Below are 19,340 nucleotides of genomic sequence, written 5' to 3'. Positions count from 1 at the left end.
TTGGCTTCAATGTCTCTGGGGTGTGTTGCGGCTCACCATGGCACAAGCAGGTCCCATCACAGATGTGACCCAGCGGCTGTTCACTGAGCTCAAATCCAAGAACGAGGAGACTAGGGTGCGAGCTGCCTACGAGCTCTACGACAACGTCCTCTCCGTCTCACGGGGTATGTGATCGAGCCCACGTTGACCACCAAAAAGTATCCCACTGACCGTTCTCTTCTTTCCATCCAGACTGGGCCCCCGAGAAATTTGTCGAGTTTTACAACACGGTCAGCCAACGCATCGCCCAGCTGGTTGTGACCGGCAGCGATGCCAATGAGAGAATCGGCGGTCTCCTCGCGCTCGACCGTCTAATCGATTTCGATGGTGTCGATGCCGCCCAAAAAACCACTCGTTTTGCCAGCTACCTGCGCAGCGCCCTTCGCAGCAATGATAACGTGGTGTTGGTATATGCGGCCCGGTCGCTGGGCCGTCTAGCGAAGCCTGGCGGGGCCCTGACGGCGGAACTGGTAGAAAGTGAAATTCAATCGGCGTTGGAATGGCTTCAGTCGGAGCGTCAGGAGAGTCGGCGCTTTGCCGCTGTGCTCGTCATCCGGGAACTGGCCAAGGGATCACCGACCCTGCTCTACGGCTTCGTACCGCAGATCTTCGAACTGGTTTGGGTCGCGTTGCGGGACCCCAAGGTCCTCATTCGCGAAACCGCTGCGGAGGCCGTGGGCGAATGCTTCGAGATCATTGCGGCCCGAGATATCCAGGTCCGCCAGCAGTGGTTTGCGAGAATCTACGACGAGGCTCTGCTGGGCTTGAAATCTCACAACGTCGAGTGGATCCATGGATCACTTCTCATCCTCAAAGCGCTGATTCTGAAAGGCACAATGTTTATGAATGAGCACTATCGCAACGCCTGCGAGATTGTCCTTCGCCTCAAGGACCACCGCGATCCCAAGATTCGCACTCAGGTCGTCCTCACCATTCCTATCCTTGCCTCCTACGCTCCTGTCGATTTTACGGAGATATATCTGCACCGATTTATGATCTATCTACAAGCGCAACTCAAGAGGGACAAGGAAAGGAACTCGGCCTTCATTGCAATCGGGAATATTGCGAACGCAGTAGGTCCCGCCATCGCGCAATATCTGGACGGGATCATCATCTACATCCGGGAGGGTCTTGCGATGAAAGCGAGAAACCGAGCGGGTGTCGTCGAGGCGCCCATGTTTGAGTGCATTAGTATGCTTTCCCTTGCTGTGGGACAGGCGCTCAGCAAGTACATCGAAGCTTTGCTCGACCCGATATTTGCCTGCGGTCTCAGTGAATCTTTGACGCAGGCGTTGGTCGACATGGCACACTACATTCCTCCCATCAAACCTACCATTCAAGAAAAACTTCTCGATATGCTAAGCATCATCCTCTGTGGCACGCCGTTCCGGCCGCTCGGATGCCCAGAAAATCGACTTCCGCCAATGCCATCTTTCGCAAAGGACTTTGCACTTCACGAGGTCCACTCGGACTCGGAGATTGCACTCGCTCTTCACACCTTGGGAAGCTTTGACTTTTCTGGTCACATCCTGAATGAGTTTGTGCGCGACGTTGCCATCAACTACGTGGAAAATGACAGCCCCGAGATTCGAAAGGCGTCGGCTCTCACCTGCTGTCAGCTTTTTGTGCATGATCCCATTATCAACCAAACCAGTGGACACTCAATACAGGTCGTCAGCGAGGTCATCGACAAGTTGCTGACTGTCGGCGTCGGCGATCCCGACCCCGAGATCCGCCGCACAGTTCTGTGGTCGTTAGATCGCAAGTTTGACCGCCATCTTGCACGCCCCGAGAACATTCGCTGTTTGTTCTTAGCCGTCAATGATGAGGTTTTCGCTGTCAAAGAAGCCTCAATCTGCATCATTGGCCGGCTCTCCAGTGTCAACCCGGCCTATGTTTTCCCACCGCTCCGAAAATTGCTGGTCAATCTTCTGACGGGGCTTGGGTTTGCCAACACGGCCCGCCAGAAGGAAGAAACAGCCCAGCTCATCAGCTTGTTTGTCTCTAATGCGACCAAATTGATCCGGTCGTATGTCGATCCCATGGTGACCGCATTGCTACCAAAGGCGACGGACGGCAATCCGGGTGTAGCGGCTACCACACTGAAGGCCGTTGGCGAGCTTGCCAATGTAGGTGGTGCTGAAATGAGGCGATACTTGCCGCAGATCATGCCCATCATCTTGGATTCTCTTCAGGATCTTTCTTCGCATACAAAGCGGGAATCCGCTTTGCGGACACTGGGACAGTTAGCCAGCAACTCGGGCTACGTGATCGAACCTTACCTTGAATATCCTCATCTGCTTGCCGTGCTCATCACCATCATCAAAACGGAACAGACAGGGTCCCTACGCAAAGAGACCATCAAGCTCCTTGGTGTCCTCGGTGCCCTTGATCCATACAAGTACCAGCAGATCAGTGAGATTGAGCCAGATGTTCATCACATCAACGAGATCCAAAATGTGTCCGATGTCGCTCTGATCATGCAGGGACTCACGCCGTCCAATGAAGAATACTATCCTACGGTGGTCATTCATACCCTGATGCAGAATATCCTGCGCGAGAACTCTCTTGCTCAATACCACTCCGCGGTCATCGATGCCATTGTCACCATTTTCAAGACTCTGGGTTTGAAGTGTGTACCATTTTTGAGTCAAATCATCCCAGGCTTCATCTCGGTGATCAGAAGCTCTCCGGCCAGCCGTCTCGAGTCTTACTTCAACCAGATGGCCATCTTGGTCAACATTGTCAGGCAACATATCCGCGCGTTTCTGCCAGAGATCATCGAGGTCGTTCGCGAATATTGGGATGCCTCATATCAAGTACAGGGCACCATCGTGTCATTGGTGGAAGCCGTTGCCATGTCGTTGGAAGGCGAATTCCGAAAGTACCTTGCTGGTCTGGTGCCCTTGATGTTGGACACACTCGAGAAGGATAATACACCGCGTCGCCAACCTTCAGAAAGGATCCTCCATGCCTTCTTAATATTTGGTTCCAGTGGAGAGGAATACATGCATCTCATCATTCCTGCTATTGTTCGCCTGTTTGATCGAGCGCAAAACCCGCAGAGCATCCGCAAGTCCGCAATCGACAGTCTGACAAAACTGTCACGACAAGTCAATGTTTCTGACTTTGCATCTCTCATGGTGCATTCCCTATCTCGTGTTGTGGCGGGCAGCGACCGCATCTTGCGCCAGGCTGCTATGGACTGCATTTGTGCTCTTATCTTCCAACTTGGCCAGGACTTTACGCACTACATTCATCTTTTGAACAAGGTTCTCAAGCATCATCAGATCACTCACGTCAACTACCAGGTTCTGGTGACGAAGCTCCAGAAGGGCGAGGGGCTCCCTCAGGATTTAAACCCGGAGCAGAACTATGCTTCCATGACCGATGACAACAATTTCGCTGAAATCGGACAAAAGAAGATTGTGGTGAACCAACAACATCTCAAAAATGCATGGGATGCCTCACAGAAGTCCACTCGTGAGGATTGGCAGGAGTGGATACGTCGATTCAGCGTTGAGCTTCTCAAGGAATCTCCTTCTCCGGCCCTGCGAGCCTGTGCCAGCTTGGCTGGTATCTATCAACCATTGGCAAGAGATCTCTTTAATGCCGCGTTTGTGTCGTGTTGGACTGAGCTGTATGATCAATACCAAGAGGAATTGGTTCGATCGATTGAGAAGGCTCTTACATCTCCGAACATTCCTCCGGAGATCCTGCAGATTTTGTTGAATCTTGCCGAGTTTATGGAGCACGACGACAAGGCCCTTCCCATCGACATCCGTACCCTTGGTAAATACGCTGCCAAATGCCATGCCTTTGCCAAAGCTCTTCACTACAAAGAGCTGGAGTTTGAACAGGATCAGAACTCGGGTGCTGTTGAGGCGTTGATCACCATCAACAACCAGCTGCAACAGTCCGATGCCGCCATCGGTATCCTTCGCAAAGCTCAAGCATATCGCGATGTGGAGCTTAAGGAAACCTGGTTCGAGAAACTCCAGCGCTGGGATGAAGCCCTGGCTGCCTACAAACGGCGAGAGAAAACTGATCCTGACTCGTTTGGCATCACGATGGGTAAGATGCGGTGTCTGCACGCTCTTGGAGAGTGGAAGGTGCTGTCAGATCTTGCTCAGGAGAAGTGGAACCAGGCATCCTTGGAGCATCGCAGGGCTATTGCTCCTCTGGCTGCTGCCGCCGCCTGGGGCCGCCGCCAGTGGGAGTTGATGGACTCTTACCTTGGAGTCATGAAGGAACAGTCTCCCGATCGGTCGTTTTTCGGGGCTATTCTCGCCATCCACCGCAACCAATTCGAAGAGGCCAACATGTATATTGAAAAGGCACGGAACGGCCTGGACACCGAACTGTCAGCGCTGCTTGGAGAATCGTATAATCGCGCTTACAACGTCGTCGTCCGAGTCCAGATGCTTGCCGAATTGGAGGAAATCATCACTTACAAACAAAATATTGGTGATCCCGAGAAACAAGAAGCCATCCGCCAAACCTGGAACCATCGCCTGCTGGGTTGTCAGCAGAACGTAGAAGTCTGGCAGCGGATGCTCAAGGTTCGCGCACTCGTGACTGCTCCTCGCGAGGATCTCGACATGTCAATCAAGTTCGCCAACCTGTGCCGCAAATCTAACCGCATGGGTCTCGCGGAACGATCGCTTGCGGCATTAGAGACAGTCGTCACTGACGACAATGGCACGCGAACTATTGCGCCTCCCGAGGTCACTTACGCTCGACTCAAGTTCAATTGGGCAAGTGGCCACCAACAAGACGCACTCACATCGCTGAAAGAGTTTACCTCTGGGTTGACCGATGACCTGTCCAAGTACAATGCGCTCACACACGCCGCAGATCACCACGGTATCAATGGTGTTAACGGCATCACAGAATCGAATCATGCAGATGCCACGGGTGTGCGCGACCGGGTTGGCGACGTTGCCAAATTCCGGAAGCTTCTTTCCAAGAGCTACCTGCGGCAAGGCGAGTGGCAGACAACCCTTCAGAGAGGCGATTGGCGTGCAGAGAATGTACGTGATGTCCTCAGCGCGTACTCAGCTGCGACCCAGTACAACCGTGATTCGTACAAAGCGTGGCACGCCTGGGCTTTGGCCAATTTCGAAGTCGTCACGACAATTGCCAGTCAAGCGAGCCGGGACGGTGTACCTGCACCAGTTCCAGCACACATTGTGACGGAGCATGTCATCCCTGCCATCCGCGGTTTCCTCCGGTCTATCGCCTTGTCTTCAACCTCGTCTCTGCAAGACACTCTGCGTCTGCTTACGCTCTGGTTCACTCACGGTGGTGACCATGAAGTCAACACGGTCGTCACGGAAGGGTTTACTGCAGTCAATATCGATACTTGGCTCGCTGTTACTCCTCAGCTAATCGCGCGAATCAACCAGCCCAACATCCGAGTTCGCGGCTCCGTTCATAGATTGCTTGCCGAGGTTGGAAAAGCACACCCACAGGCTTTGGTGTATCCGTTGACAGTGGCAATGAAATCGAACGTCACTCGGCGCTCACAGTCTGCGAGCAACATCATGGAAAGTATGCGCCAGCACAGTGCCAAACTCGTCGAGCAAGCCGATCTTGTGAGTCATGAATTGATTCGAGTCGCGGTATTGTGGCACGAACTCTGGCATGAAGGTTTGGAGGAGGCCTCCCGTCTCTACTTTGGTGACCACAATGTCGAAGGCATGTTCGCGACGCTTGCGCCTCTCCATGATATGCTGGATCAGGGGGCCGAGACGCTCCGAGAGGTGTCGTTCGCGCAGGCCTTCGGGCGCGATCTCGCGGAGGCTAGGCACTACTGCATGCTCTATCGCGATACGGAAGAGATTGGTGATCTAAACCAAGCATGGGATCTTTATTACACTGTATTCCGCAAGATCAGCCGTCAACTCCCCCAGCTTTCCATTCTTGACCTCAAATACGTCTCCCCTCGACTTAAGGATTGCTCCGATCTTGACCTTGCTGTGCCGGGAACGTACCAGAGTGGTCGCCCCGTGATTCGAATTATGAGCTTTGATCCGATCCTACATGTCCTCCAGACCAAGAAACGCCCGCGACGCATGACGCTCAAGGGCAGTAACGGAAGTTCTTACATGTATCTTGTCAAGGGACACGAGGATATTCGACAGGATGAGAGAGTCATGCAGCTCTTTGGTCTGATCAACACTCTTCTCGACAACGATGGCGAGAGCTTCAAGCGCCATCTCTCAGTACAGCGTTTCCCCGCCATTCCGTTGTCCCAGAGCTCTGGTCTGCTGGGATGGGTGTGGAACAGTGACACCCTGCACGCCCTCATCAAGGAATACCGTGAGAGCCGCCGCATTCTGCTCAACATCGAGCACCGCATCATGCTTCAGATGGCACCGGATTACGACAGCCTCACTCTCATGCAGAAGGTCGAAGTGTTTGGATATGCCATGGACAATACTACCGGCAAAGATCTGTACCGCGTGCTATGGCTCAAGAGCAAGAGCTCCGAGTCTTGGCTGGAGCGGCGTACCAATTATACCCGGTCTCTTGGAGTCATGTCAATGGTTGGGTACATCCTTGGTCTGGGAGATCGGCATCCTTCGAACTTGCTTCTGGATCGCACAACTGGCCGGGTTGTCCACATCGATTTTGGTGACTGCTTCGAGGTGGCGATGCACCGGGAGAAGTATCCCGAACGAGTGCCATTCCGACTTACGCGCATGTTGACTTTCGCCATGGAGGTCAGCAACATCGAGGGAAGCTACCGCATCACCTGCGAGGCTGTTATGCGTGTTCTGCGGGAGAACAAGGACTCGTTGATGGCTGTTCTGGAAGCCGTAAGCTTTTTCCCCTTTTCTTTTCGCATGCCTACCAGCCAACTAATTTCCTATCTAGTTCATTCACGACCCCTTGATCAACTGGCGTCTCGGCGCACAAGAATCCCCGGACCGCGTATCACTGACGGCTGAACGCCGACAGTCAATCATCGAGGGTATCAACTTCGAGCACGGAGTACAGCCGAGCAACTTCTCTCGCCCCCGCCGGCCATCCATCCTCGAAGGCGGTATCCTCGATACCCAGGAAAATGTTCCTCAAGAGGCGCGCGAGGCACAAAACGCCCGAGCCCTGCAAGTGCTTGCGCGGGTCAAGGAGAAGCTGACGGGTCGCGACTTCAAGCACTACGAGGAGCTGGGTATCAGCGACCAGGTGGACAAGCTACTCGCGCAAGCCACAAACGTCGAGAACATCTGCCAGCACTGGATCGGATGGTGTAGTTTCTGGTGATTCCTGTTTGTTTCTGACTGGACTTCGGAGTTTGTTGGAGTCTGTTGACGACGTGATTACGAGTGTTTCCGTCTCTTCATTTACCTTGTATGTAGACTTACCTGGCCTTCCCTTTTTTTGCTTGTCTGTTTTTGGCCTCTTTTGGGGTGCCTGTTGGTGGTGGTTTCTTCTTGCTCTGTCAGTCCCGTCCTTAATGATTGATATCCGGACTTGCTTGAGTATAGTTAGCACTGCGCATGTGAAATCTGGGGAAATCCTGGGGAAGACGCCACCACACGCTCTGCTGGAAAGCCAAATCAACATAGAATCCCGTAATCCAACCAGGTATTTATTTAGATTCTTATTGCAAACCACTCGGTCCATCCTATATCCAACGTATCCTCCAGTCCGTCACTGGCTGGGCGAACCGACCAAGCCAAATGGTGTGCCGAGGTCAACTGAAGCGGAGACAAACCAACCTAGCTCCCTCGTCATTCTCACCTCTTCTTCCCTTTCTCTCTTCCTCTTCACCCCACCACCACAACCATGTCCACAGCGGACACAGCCGATGCAAGCGACGTGCCCCCCGTGGTACGTGACTTGCTTCGCATCTCTCTCAACGCCAAGGAATATCGCTTCCTTCACAAAGCCGCCCTCTCGCGCTTTCCGCCAGCTCTGCAGAACAAGCTCCCCTCGCCATCACGATACGATGCCCTAGCCCGTCCCAGAAATAAGCACAGCGAAGCCGCGGTCCGCGCGTCGTTGCGGGTGTTCTTGGGGTCGGGTCTGGCGCTCAAGTTGACAGATTTGCTTCTTGCGAGGGTGAGAGGTGGCGCTGACAAGTAGGTCCTCCTTACCCTTCTACTTCAAAGAATATCCTTGTTATCTTGACATCAACCTACTTACACGTCTATCTTTGTTTTTTTAGGTCAAAAACACGCACCCCTCTCCTCCGCTCCCCAAACTTTCGTCTCTCCATCTCCCTCTCCCTCCTCCTCCTCATCCACCGAATCCTCTACCGCTTCCTCGTCCGACTACGCGCGAACCTGCGCACGGAAGATGCCCGTCCCTTCTGTGAGCGAAACCCACGGATCTCGCGCGCGTTAACCTCGCGCTTCGCCCCTGCCGTCGGAGCCAGTCTGGCAGGTTTCGCGCTGGGCATCTGTCCGCAGGACCAGCTCCGTCTCACGGTGGCTATCTACACCAGCACGCGCAGCTTGGAGTTCCTCTTTAATGTACTAGATGAGAAGGGTTATTTGGATAAGCGGCCCTGGTGGTTCGGCAGCTGGCTGCTTATGCCCGTGTCGTGTGCGCAGCTGTTCCATGCTTTTGTGTTTGATCGGGAGACTACACCTAAGGTAGGTATTTCTTGGGGTTTGAGGGGCCTGAGGAAAGTACAGTGCTAACGGTGCGACCCATAGTGGTTCGGTAATGTCATTCTGAAGCTCTCGCCGAGCTATATCCAGAGCCGACCGGAGTCGTTGCCCAGCAATGTGCCCTGGCCGGAGAAGGAGGAGATTGTGGACTCGCTTGCTTCTATTGCGGATTTGCGCTGGCCGTAAGTCAATCTACAAGGGTTTACAAGTCGTTGCTAATCGACCAAGCGCATTTGTGTCTCCCATTCTGCACCCCGGAGACCCCAACACCCTGCCGTCCTTGGTCAAGGCCATCTCCCCAATCACCGGCCCAGCTCATCCCTCGATCTCGAATCTGTCCTGTGCGTTGCTGCACCCTAATGTCCCGACCTGCAGCACGGCCTTCCTGCATCACATCCTCCTGTCAGTGCCGAAGCTGGCTCGGTTCCTCACGGCGGTGACCCTAGCCCTGAGCATCCCCCGCATCAAGACGATTCTGACCCAACCGATCACCTCGGTGAACACCATATCCAAGCGGATCATAACCCTAACGGCCGTGCTCTCCGCAGCGGTTGGCTCTGCCTGGGGCAGCGTCTGCCTCCTGAACAGCTCCCTGCCCCGCTCGACACTCCCAACCAAACGTTTTTTCCTCAGCGGTGCGATTGGTGGACTGCCCTTCCTGTTCTTTAACAGCCGCGGTACCTTCCTGTACTTCTTCCGGGCGGCCGTGGACTCCGCTTACAAAACGGGCGTCAAGCGGGGCTTGTGGAAGGGCGGAAAGGCCGGTGAGCTGACGCTGTTTGTGCTGTCGTGGGCACTGATGGGATCTATTCTGGAGGTGAGACCGTCGGCAGTTCAGGGCGGTGGGCTGCGGAAGGGCTTGGCCTTTTTGCGGGGAGATGGGTTCGCTGATCCAGTCGAAAAAGCGAACCGTAAGGCACGTCGGGGGAAGAAAGCCGAGGAGAAGACGGGGTAGTCAACTGTGTAGCCTATTACTAGGAGTCCTTCTCTATAATATATATTTTTTTTTATTTTTTTTATTTTTTTTTTTTTTTTTTATAATCCGAGTGTTGTCTGGCAGTCTCGGAAAGTGACTTCCACCTCGCGAATTCCGATTAAAGTCGGGGAAACTGTGAACCTCCGCATGCAGCACTACTTAAAGCTCTCCATTCACTTTGTTCCCCTGAACTTCCCTCCTTCCTTCAACTCACCCCCATTGGATTACCTCAATTCCCCTATACAATAAAATACAAATATGTCCGCCCAAAGACTCCAAGTCGGTTGCGCCGGCCTCGGCAGAATGGGCAAGAGGCACGCCCTGAACTTCCTGGAACGAACTCCCCGCGCGCAGCTGGTCGCCGCCAGCTCGCCCGACCCGGCCGAGCTGGAATGGGCCAAGACACACCTCGCCCCGTTTGGGGTCAAATTGTATCAGAACTACGACGACATGCTGAAGCAGGAGGGTCTCGAGGCGGTAGTTATTGCGAGTGCCACGAGTGTTCATGCCGAGCAGGCGATCAAGGGTATGGAAGCTGAGAAGCATGTCCTGTGTGAGAAGCCACTGAGTACCAGTGTTGAAATTGTATGCCTCCAATACCTCCAGACAATACATTTGACTCAGACCGCCATGCGGCGCAGACGGAACGACTACAGATATTGATTGCATGAGGCTAATGGCTGTACAGTCCCAATCCGTCATCGACGCGGCAGTCAAGAAGCCGCATTTGAAAGTTATGTGCGGATTCTCCAGGCGATTTGATGCCAGTTATCGAGATGCCGAACAGAAGATGAAGGCTGGGTCAATCGGAGTCCCCTCCGTGCTGCGCAGCCAGACATGCGACAAGCTCGATCCGTCAGGCTTCTTCGTGGCGTACGCGCAGTTCTCAGGCGGGATATTTGTCGACTGCTCGATCCACGACATCGATCTGACGCTGTGGTTCTTCGGCGCCGAAAGCAAAGTCAAGTCCGTCTCCGCGGTGGGCAATACAGCCGTGGAACCCGACCTCCGCAAGCACAATGATCGCGACAACGCGGTGGGCCTGGTCGAGTTCCACGATGGCAGAATCGCCTATTTCTACGCCTCGCGGATGATGGCCGCGGGCCAGGAAGATACTACGGAAATCATCGGCACGCGCGGCAAACTGACTGTCAACTCGCAGCCGGCGATTAACCACGTGCATATCTATGACGAGACGGGCGTGCGCAGGGAGATCCCCCAGCATTACTATGACCGCTTTGAGTATGCGTTCGTCACGGAGGCGAACGAGTTCACCGCGGCTTGTCTGGATAACACGCCGCTGCCACTTGATCTGGAGTCTGCGGTGAAGGCTGTGCGGATTGGCGCTGCGCTGCAGGAGTCGCTGATTACGGGGAAGAAGATCTTTTTTGATCTCCAAGGGAACCGGACGGAGGTTGCGCGCCTTTAGATTTGCAGATGAGATTATGATGGCACGATAGACCTTGTGTGATAGAAGGTATACAGTGAGAGTCGAAAACGGTTCCCCCGTGGGCATACAAGCAGCCATCGTAATCCCCCTCGGCCGCCCTACGAGGCGGCCTCTCGCGGCATGACGCCGAGAATCAGGTTCTCCAGGGCTTGCCGGCCTAAGCCGAAGGAGGCGAGCCACTCCGCTACCACGTAGATCTTTCCGGACTCAGAGATACCAAGGGGGGTACCGCTGGTCTAGCACTCCAATAGGAGTGAGGGATTCACCAATCGTCTGGCTCCGTTTCGTGAACCTATCGTCCTCGCCTTCGTTCCACAAGGGCTCAAATTTGAAGCTCTCGCGGGCACGGGAGATCCCTGGTCCGCTAATGTCGAACACCAGGCCGTTGAACTCGGAGAGAAAGCGCTCAGCCGCCTCGCTCACGACAAATCCGAACTGCTCCAATCGGCGCCGCAACTCGCCAGTATCGACCCTACGTCCGGGATTCCAGCCCGCGTCTCGGAGGACGCAGTCGGTCTCATTCGTGTAGTCTTCCATCAGTTATCCTATCCCAGGTACTATAAAAAGCAGACAGCACTCGGTTGTTTCGCGGTGTCGATGCCAGGGAAACAGAGGTGGAACTCCCTCAGCAAGCGATCCACGTTCCCGATGTTTCTTACGACTCAGCCATAATAGGCTTATGTGTTCTATAATACGGTTCGGGAATCATTTCATGTGTACACATTGGGGAATCTTTTTTCGGCTCCGACTGTACAGTACGTCCCGAAACTGGTGAGCCCAACTACACTCTTCGATTGATTCTCGAACCCTAATGCCAAGACTCATTAGTCTATATCAGGAATAGATCCGGAATATCAATATTCCTGTATCGAATTATTACGGTAATTTACTTTGACAAGTGGAGTCTCGTAATTGTATTAGCAAACAAGGATCTAGAATTTTAATTTTCCATCGTAATGCAAACAAGTCAAACTCCAGAGCCCGGAAGGGCCTTGAGAATCTAGCAAGTTGTGACTTTTCTTTGCCACTCCCACGTCCAAATAACAGTACGGTAAGGCCCCCATGCAATCCCAATGCTGTGCAATGCTCACTTTCACTCATGATGTGCTCATGAATTAATAGTTCGAATGATGCCACAATGATCTGAAGATGATCCTTTCAATAAGAACATGTCTATCATGTGGAGAAAACCATTCCTTGGGTCTCCAGACTGTGGTAAGGCGATCAATGGTGATTTGAAAGTGACAATGATATACTTGATCCTATGACGAGACATTGATCCATTATGACTTTATGACTCTACGATCATCTAAATTTGAGTTATATGCCTCATACAGCTGATAATATAAGTGGCGAGCGTTGCTGGGATCAAATTTTCAATATTTCTCAGTCTTGATGGATCAAGTGCCGAATTATAATCTAGGTATTCGCCCTGTTCTTCCTTGATATTGATCTCAACATGTCAGTCGGACAAAGACAACCCGAGCCGCTTCGTCGAATCATAACAACACATGATTCCACAAGCGGCCGAGCTATCTTTAGTGACGCGGTTGGGGAGCAGGTATCGTTTACTGGGTTCCCAGTTCCCCCTGGCAAGCCTACAACGTCAGACTATGCTCTGGCCTATAACACAACTACATTTCCTGTGCAAGGGCTTTCTCCTCCAAGTTCTACAACCCCAGAATCCAGAGCCAATCTCGATATTAAGCACTATCACTCCCAGCTCTCGGATCCATCGCCTTTGAATCCGCCAAACGGCACCTCCTGTACAATTATTGAGGTACCTCCGGGTTCAGAGGTTCCGATGCACCGAACAGCGACCCTCGACTATGGTGTTGTAATTGATGGCACTACAGAATTAGTCCTTGATTCCGGCGAGAAAAAATTAATGAAAAAGGGTGATGTATTTGTTCAACGAGGTACGGCTCATGCTTGGCGGAATATAACTGAACAGAAAGACAATTCTGGTGTTTTACGTGTCTTTTTCGTGTTTCAACCTATCAAACAGGTGCAACTAGGCAGCGGAAAGGTCGTCGGTCAGGACTTAAATCTGTCTCTACGTGAGGCTTAAAGTACGCGCAACGGTGTATCGCTCGAGCCGCAAGAAGCTGAAGTAAGCCATTGTTAGGTCTTGTCAATTATCCAGATCTAGATCTTAAAAGTCCTGCAGTCATGTCTATACGAGTACATTCATATCATCGCATTACTTCAATTATGGCAGGCAACAAATTTTTCTCTTGATACCTAGTGTGCTGTAGCGGGTCGGTCGCACATTAGCATGCCTGTTCAAAACTGGCAGATCGAGAGGGAGAACCAGAGGAATTAATGGTTGGCCCGAGCAGACTAGTTCAACAAAGAGAAACGATCATAACAAACGACGGTATGTGGCACGCTCCCTCGAAGGAGACCATTTCAAAAATATCTCCATTTTTCACTGCAATATGATTTCAATAGGTATATTTTCACCATTTTGTTTTGTGCGCGCCTAGATTATAATGAACAAATATGAAACCCATATGAACCATCCGAACTTTTTCGTAAAACTTTTATCCAACACTCTGAAGCTTAGAGTTCTGTTAACGCAGGTGCCCCTAGTGCTGGAGGGGCGGAAAACTTTGTCTGGACAAAAACTTTCTGGATACCTGGGGCACGCTTATTGAATAAATCGTAGACCGTCTCCATGTCCTCGAGCTTGAACCGGTGGGTCACCATATGCAGGGGATGGATCTTCTCCTGCTGAATATACTCCAAGAGGTCTTTCCAGTATTTTTGCACAGGGGCTTGTCCATTGCCAACGAGACGGATCCCTGTCTCCATCAAGGAACCAATGTTGAAGTGATTACACTATATTACCACATTAGGAGAATTGTTTTACCATAGGAAAGGTGCCACATACATAACCGGCGTATACGCCCGTAACCCCACAGCGCCCGAACCCTCGGACAGAGGTAATCATCTCGTTAATGAGCTCAGGCGTGTCCGTTTCCATGCCTAGCAATCTCTCAAAGTAATGAGCCCATCCTTTTGTATACTCACCAGCGGCACACTCAATCGCCACGTCAGGCCCACGGCCATCACACATTTTTTTCAGAGTTGAGGTAACAGACTCGCCCTTTGGGAGATTCGTATACTCGATTGTCTCGAGCTTTGGTAGAATCTTCTTAACAAAGTCTAGTCGCCATTTTCCATGGCCGCCGTCAATAAGGATAACCCTATTAGCACCATTGAAGAAGCTGAATTCAGCGGCCATTTGCCCAACTGGGCCAGCTCCCCAGATTGCCACAGTGTCACCCTCCTCAACCCCAGTGTCAACAACGGCGTTCCAAGATGTTGCTAGCACATCAGAAAGATAGAGACCTTTTTCATCGGGGACGTCATCTGGCAGCTGAAGGAGATTCACGTCGCCATAAGGGACGCGAACATATTCCGCTTGCCCACCAGCAAAGCCTCCTGTGAAGTGAGAGTATCCAAACATGCCTAAGACGAGCTTTAGTATAATAGCCTTGCTAACACCAGCATAACCGTTTTAAGCGGAAAACATACCAGCTGTTCGACGCCCATATAGATTACAGGCATCCTCGCTCGAATTCGTCCGCTCACACATTGAGGACAACTTCTTCTGGCAATAATAACACTTCCCACACGCAATTTGAAAGGATGCCACAACGCGGTCACCCACTTTAACCTTCTTGACTGCCGGCCCCACACTTGCGATAATACCGCAGAACTCGTGGCCGAGGATATCACCTTTCTGGAGATCTGGGATGGCCTCTATAAATCGATAACGGATACAGCATGAGCAGATCCAGCGATTCATTAACTATTAAGTAGTCACGGCTTACCGTGGAACAGGTGTAAGTCACTCCCACAAATGGTGCTGCCCGTCACCTTAAGTATGATATCGCCTTCATCGATGATCTTCGGGCAAGCCGTCTCCACTATAACAAACTGTATAAGCAAAAAAATCTAATTATATCGAGAGATTGAAACGAAGGTCGTGAGCAAAATGACTGACCAACTTTAACCGAATTCTTCCCTTGCCAGGTCAAGGCTTTCATCCTATGGCTTAGGTCGCCATATCCCTGAGCCCCATAGTTGCTGACGTCTGTGGTGATCGAGGTAGACATTGTCTATATCCACCGAGAAATTCTGTTCGAATTGATTTTTTGAATGTAATGATTTATTTTCGGTATGCTTGATTGGGCTACAGCTGAACGCCTTCGTGTTCAAATCGCATGAAGGAGTGATATATATTTGACTCACTGGACAGCCAGGCGTCTTGGTTACTGGCATCATTCTCATGTCTCCGTGTTTACATCACCATGATTGTATCTCGGCCAAACATAATGCTCAACTGAATCATGCCCAAGGATGCAGTATCAGTCGTCCATGAAGAAACTGTGAAGCGAAGGGGTGAGTTGAGATTGTGACTCATCCTGGTGTCATACACGTCATTGACTATTTAGATGTAAGTGAGACGCTTCGCCTTTACGTGGCTCTAGACTGGTCAGGGCTTAGATGACTTCAATTTTTCAAACTCATCGATCGGACTAGACCTCTGAGGGGCCAACGGGACTAAGGAAGCTCCTGCGATTCTGTCGGGACCACTTAAACGTGGGGGGTATTGAGTGTCAGGTAGGTGTATTAAATTTTTAAGTGAATAATACAACCCACTACTGTATATTTCCTGGTTCTCCACGTAAGAAACAATACACGCTCCACTAACAAGGATACTTCGGAAAAACTCCCAATATGTACTAGTACATCTTGGCACTTAGGGTTCGAGAAATAATGAAAGAGTGTAGGTAGTGGCACCAGTTTCGAGACGTACTGTATACATTTGGCGCAAATTGACCAACAAACATTCTGCTGCACTTTACCAGAAATAGTTTGGATGTGCATACACATGTTGATCCCACGAGCTCGGGAACCCCTTTCCGCGGAAGGACTCGGCGAGAACCATCAAAATACGGGAATGATATGGCTGCAAAGCTAAACTAACTAGCCCAGTACTCTTGGCCTCTATCCCATCCCTCAGCGAGGAGCCATCACTCTAGCGGTTGACCTTGCGTATTTCCCGAAGGCCGATTAGAGCCGGTAGTGTTCCCTTCGATTCGTGCATTTTAAAATCCTCGTCGCGGTCAAAGTACTGGTAGCAAGTAGAGTAGCGTGAATAATAGAAAATGTTTATGCTACATATTTATATGCGCGTAGTGGAACAGAAAGGGAGGTATGTATAGATCAGGCAAAGACACCGTCTGGGTTATTTGCATCATAAAAAAAAGGCTCATGACATGAATGCTTCTTGTGAAGAGAAATATCAACACAAGATGGGAATCTTATATAAAACGAAAAAGCACATCATAAACATCTACCACTTGACGACCTTGTTGGGGAAGTACTCGTCAATGAGTTCAAGGTAATATGGCTGCAAGACAGTTAGTTAGCTTGGAACTGTATCGAAGAGAAAAGGGGAAAAAATACCTTGAGTTCTTCGACGCTGGGAATATCATCGCTCTTGCTGTACAGATCATACGGGTTGAATGCCTTGACGGCACGCAGCATGTCGCGGTCGTGGTCATCCATCAGCTCCTGGTAGGCGCCGGCGTTATGCCAGGGATAGAACGAGTGGTAGCGGATCATGGCGAGTGCCTCGTCGGGTAGGGTGGACTGGTCCTTGGCAATGTGGTACAGATACTCATCATGGCCCCAGGAGAGCATGACGTTGTCCAGCCCACAGCCGGGCGAGTAGATGCCGAACTTGGAGTCATAGATCTCATGCCCGAAGTCCTCGTTATCGCAGAACGAGTCCCGGCCATAGATAATCCGGTCGTCGAAGGCACATCCGACAGCAAACGTATCGCCAACCACATCCCATTGCCCGCGGGCGTCAAAGAAGAAGAGCAGCTTGCCGAGGTCATGAATCAGCCCTGTCAGCTGCATCCAGCGCGGCTTGCCGTCTCGCCGGATCGCCTCAGCGGACTGCAGCAGGTGCTCGATCTGCGATAGGCTGGTGTCGGGATCAGACTCGTCAATGAGCGTATTCAGTTTCTCCATCGCTTGCCACACCGTCATCTCCGCGCGGGTCTTGCGGTGAAACTCATGCCGGGCCTTGAGGTTGTACGCAACCGTCTGCTTGGTGTGCTGCTCCTTGTAGAAGTTCTTGACCCGGTCGCAGGCGTCTTCGTACTGGCGGAACTGGGTCTTATCTTTGTTCTTGTCGAACTCAGATGCCTCGTAGAGACCTTTATTGGTTGCCTTTAGCACATTCACCTCGTCGATGGCGTCAGACGTTTCTTCTAGCGCCTGGCCGTCGCGCTTCATATTGAAGGTCTCCGTGGCGATGGGTGCCATGGTGTTGCAATATATTTTGAGACCAATATTTTCAATAATAAGGTAGGTATATGTGACGTTCAGAAACGTGGCATGGCTCAGCCATATATATTACCACCGATCGCTTGATCGCGTCTAGATTTCCGACAATAACTTGCACGGCGGCGATTCTCCAGGCTTGTTCTGCCGCGGAGCCAATCATCATGGCTCCGTTAGCATCATTGTGCGCCGGTGGCAGCCATCTTTCCACTACACCGCGGATTCTGGCTTCCGAGACGGCGGAGTGGATCTGCTATTATGTCAGGGCGATCGGCCCTGGATTCTGGTTTCCGATGGTGACTAAGCCCAAGGTTCAGGAGTTACCGCCTTCCAAAGGGGCATATTCTGCCAGTTCCTGGCTGGCCGTTCGGGCTGTCGGCCGTCGGCTAAACCAGTCGGGTCGATGCGACTAGGCGAAACTGTGATTGATGGACTAATCATTCTCCCGTGGGGTTATAGTGGGGGTTTGGTTATCGTGGGGGTTGTGGCTACGTTCATTCCCTCCCTTCTTTGCTTCCTTCCTTCTCACACTCATACACACATACGCAATGGCTGCTGCAGACGTCCACTTTAAGCTGAATACCGGCGCTGAGATCCCTGCCCTGGGGCTTGGGACGTGGCAATCTGGTCCAGGTGAGGTGGAGAAAGCGGTCTTTCACGCCATCAAGGTGGGATATCGTCACATCGACACCGCGCTGTGCTACCAGAACGAGAACGAGGTCGGCCAGGGCATCAAGCAGGCCATTGACGCTGGCATCGTCAAGCGCGAGGACCTATTCGTCACCACCAAGCTGTGGAATAGTTACCACGCACGTGTCCCGGAAGGACTCGAAACCAGCCTGAAGAACCTGGGGTTGGACTATGTCGACCTCTACCTGATGCACTGGCCAATTGCCATGAACCCTAACGGTCAGCAACTATTCTCAACGATTGCTTCGACCACCGGTATTAACATGATCACGAACAGGCAACCACCCCATTTTCCCCAAGCTCCCGAACGGAGAGCGCGACATCATCCACAGCCACTCGCACGTCACCACCTGGAAGAGCATGGAGAAGCTCGTCGGCACCGGCAAGGTCAAGGCCATCGGTGTCTCCAACTACTCCGTCAAGTACCTCGAGGAGCTCCTGCCCCAGGCCAGCATTATTCCTGCTGCGAACCAGATTGAGAACCACCCCTCGCTGCCGCAGCAGGAGATTGTGGATTTCTGCAACCAAAAGGGCATCCACATTACGGCGTATAGCCCGCTCGGTAGCACCGGCAGCCCGCTGTTCACGGCCGAGCCGATTGTTGAGGTTGCCAAGAAGCGCGGCGTTACCCCTGCGACTGTTTTGCTTAGCTGGCACAGTATGTTTTGATACCCCTTTTATTGGGAGAACAAGTCTGACGTATATATTTACAGTCGCCCGCGGCTCTTCTGTCCTCGCCAAGTCCGTCACTCCCGCGCGCATCGAGGCGAACCGCAGCGACCTCATTAAGCTTGACGCTGATGATGTGGCTACCATCAAGAAGTACAGCGATCAGCTGGCTGCTACCAAGTCTTTCCAGCGCTTTGTCTACCCTCCCTTTGGTGTGGACTTTGGATTCCCCGACAAGAGCTAAGGGGTGTTTGTCTATACATGCCTTCTTTTTGGAGCGTATATACATTTTAGATAGAAAGGACTAGGAAAATCAATCGTACATACAGGGAATAACTACAGCAGTGGAAATGACACGTAAACTCAACATATTTAGTACACAACCTGATAGTAATACAGAAAAGAAAAGAAGAAACAAATAGGAAAAGAAATTGTACATGTTGTCCGAATCGCATCTCTCAATCAACCCAAGTAATCATCACACATTCAATGCTCGTCTCTCACATCTGATCGTCAA

General features: G+C 51.7%; 7 protein-coding genes across 7 annotated transcripts; 4 read left to right on the top strand and 3 right to left on the bottom strand.

Moving 5' to 3' along the window:
- Nucleotides 1-37: 37 nt before the first annotated feature.
- tor (putative TOR pathway phosphatidylinositol 3-kinase TorA) lies at nucleotides 38-7,311 on the top strand (the record flags this gene model as incomplete). The annotated part of the gene is made up of 3 exons (XM_057202295.1): nucleotides 38-164; nucleotides 232-6,863; nucleotides 6,922-7,311. The coding sequence occupies 3 exons, from the start codon at nucleotides 38-40 to the stop codon at nucleotides 7,309-7,311; spliced, it is 7,149 nt and encodes a 2,382-aa protein (XP_057047579.1).
- A 525-nt stretch (nucleotides 7,312-7,836) lies between these two features.
- On the top strand, nucleotides 7,837-9,621 carry N7474_010884 (uncharacterized protein; the record flags this gene model as incomplete). Its single annotated transcript, XM_057202294.1, has 4 exons — nucleotides 7,837-8,112; nucleotides 8,163-8,648; nucleotides 8,712-8,848; nucleotides 8,895-9,621. 4 exons carry the CDS (start codon nucleotides 7,837-7,839, stop codon nucleotides 9,619-9,621), a joined length of 1,626 nt encoding a protein of 541 aa, XP_057047578.1.
- A 279-nt stretch (nucleotides 9,622-9,900) lies between these two features.
- On the top strand, nucleotides 9,901-11,071 carry N7474_010883 (putative NAD binding Rossmann fold oxidoreductase; the record flags this gene model as incomplete). The annotated part of the gene is made up of 2 exons (XM_057202293.1): nucleotides 9,901-10,227; nucleotides 10,331-11,071. The coding sequence occupies 2 exons, from the start codon at nucleotides 9,901-9,903 to the stop codon at nucleotides 11,069-11,071; spliced, it is 1,068 nt and encodes a 355-aa protein (XP_057047577.1).
- Nucleotides 11,072-11,299: 228 nt separating this feature from the next.
- N7474_010882 (SUKH-3 immunity protein) lies at nucleotides 11,300-11,629 on the bottom strand (the record flags this gene model as incomplete). Its single annotated transcript, XM_057202292.1, has 1 exon — nucleotides 11,300-11,629. One exon carries the CDS (start codon nucleotides 11,627-11,629, stop codon nucleotides 11,300-11,302), a length of 330 nt encoding a protein of 109 aa, XP_057047576.1.
- Nucleotides 11,630-13,657: 2,028 nt separating this feature from the next.
- Nucleotides 13,658-15,219, bottom strand: N7474_010881 (zinc-dependent alcohol dehydrogenase; the record flags this gene model as incomplete). The annotated part of the gene is made up of 5 exons (XM_057202291.1): nucleotides 13,658-13,936; nucleotides 13,989-14,569; nucleotides 14,636-14,863; nucleotides 14,935-15,030; nucleotides 15,108-15,219. 5 exons carry the CDS (start codon nucleotides 15,217-15,219, stop codon nucleotides 13,658-13,660), a joined length of 1,296 nt encoding a protein of 431 aa, XP_057047575.1.
- Nucleotides 15,220-16,463: 1,244 nt separating this feature from the next.
- Nucleotides 16,464-17,446, bottom strand: N7474_010880 (inositol oxygenase; the record flags this gene model as incomplete). Its single annotated transcript, XM_057202290.1, has 2 exons — nucleotides 16,464-16,520; nucleotides 16,577-17,446. 2 exons carry the CDS (start codon nucleotides 17,444-17,446, stop codon nucleotides 16,464-16,466), a joined length of 927 nt encoding a protein of 308 aa, XP_057047574.1.
- Nucleotides 17,447-18,012: 566 nt separating this feature from the next.
- On the top strand, nucleotides 18,013-19,067 carry N7474_010879 (putative glycerol dehydrogenase; the record flags this gene model as incomplete). The annotated part of the gene is made up of 3 exons (XM_057202289.1): nucleotides 18,013-18,373; nucleotides 18,432-18,812; nucleotides 18,868-19,067. 3 exons carry the CDS (start codon nucleotides 18,013-18,015, stop codon nucleotides 19,065-19,067), a joined length of 942 nt encoding a protein of 313 aa, XP_057047573.1.
- Between the last annotated feature and the right edge of the window lie 273 nt (nucleotides 19,068-19,340).

Source organism: Penicillium riverlandense (genome assembly GCF_028828495.1).
Source record: "Penicillium riverlandense strain IBT 135883 chromosome Unknown utg000011l_segment0_segment0, whole genome shotgun sequence".
In the NCBI taxonomy this organism is placed as follows: Eukaryota; Fungi; Ascomycota; class Eurotiomycetes; order Eurotiales; family Aspergillaceae; genus Penicillium; species Penicillium riverlandense.
This window is presented reverse-complemented; position numbering and strand designations above follow the sequence as displayed.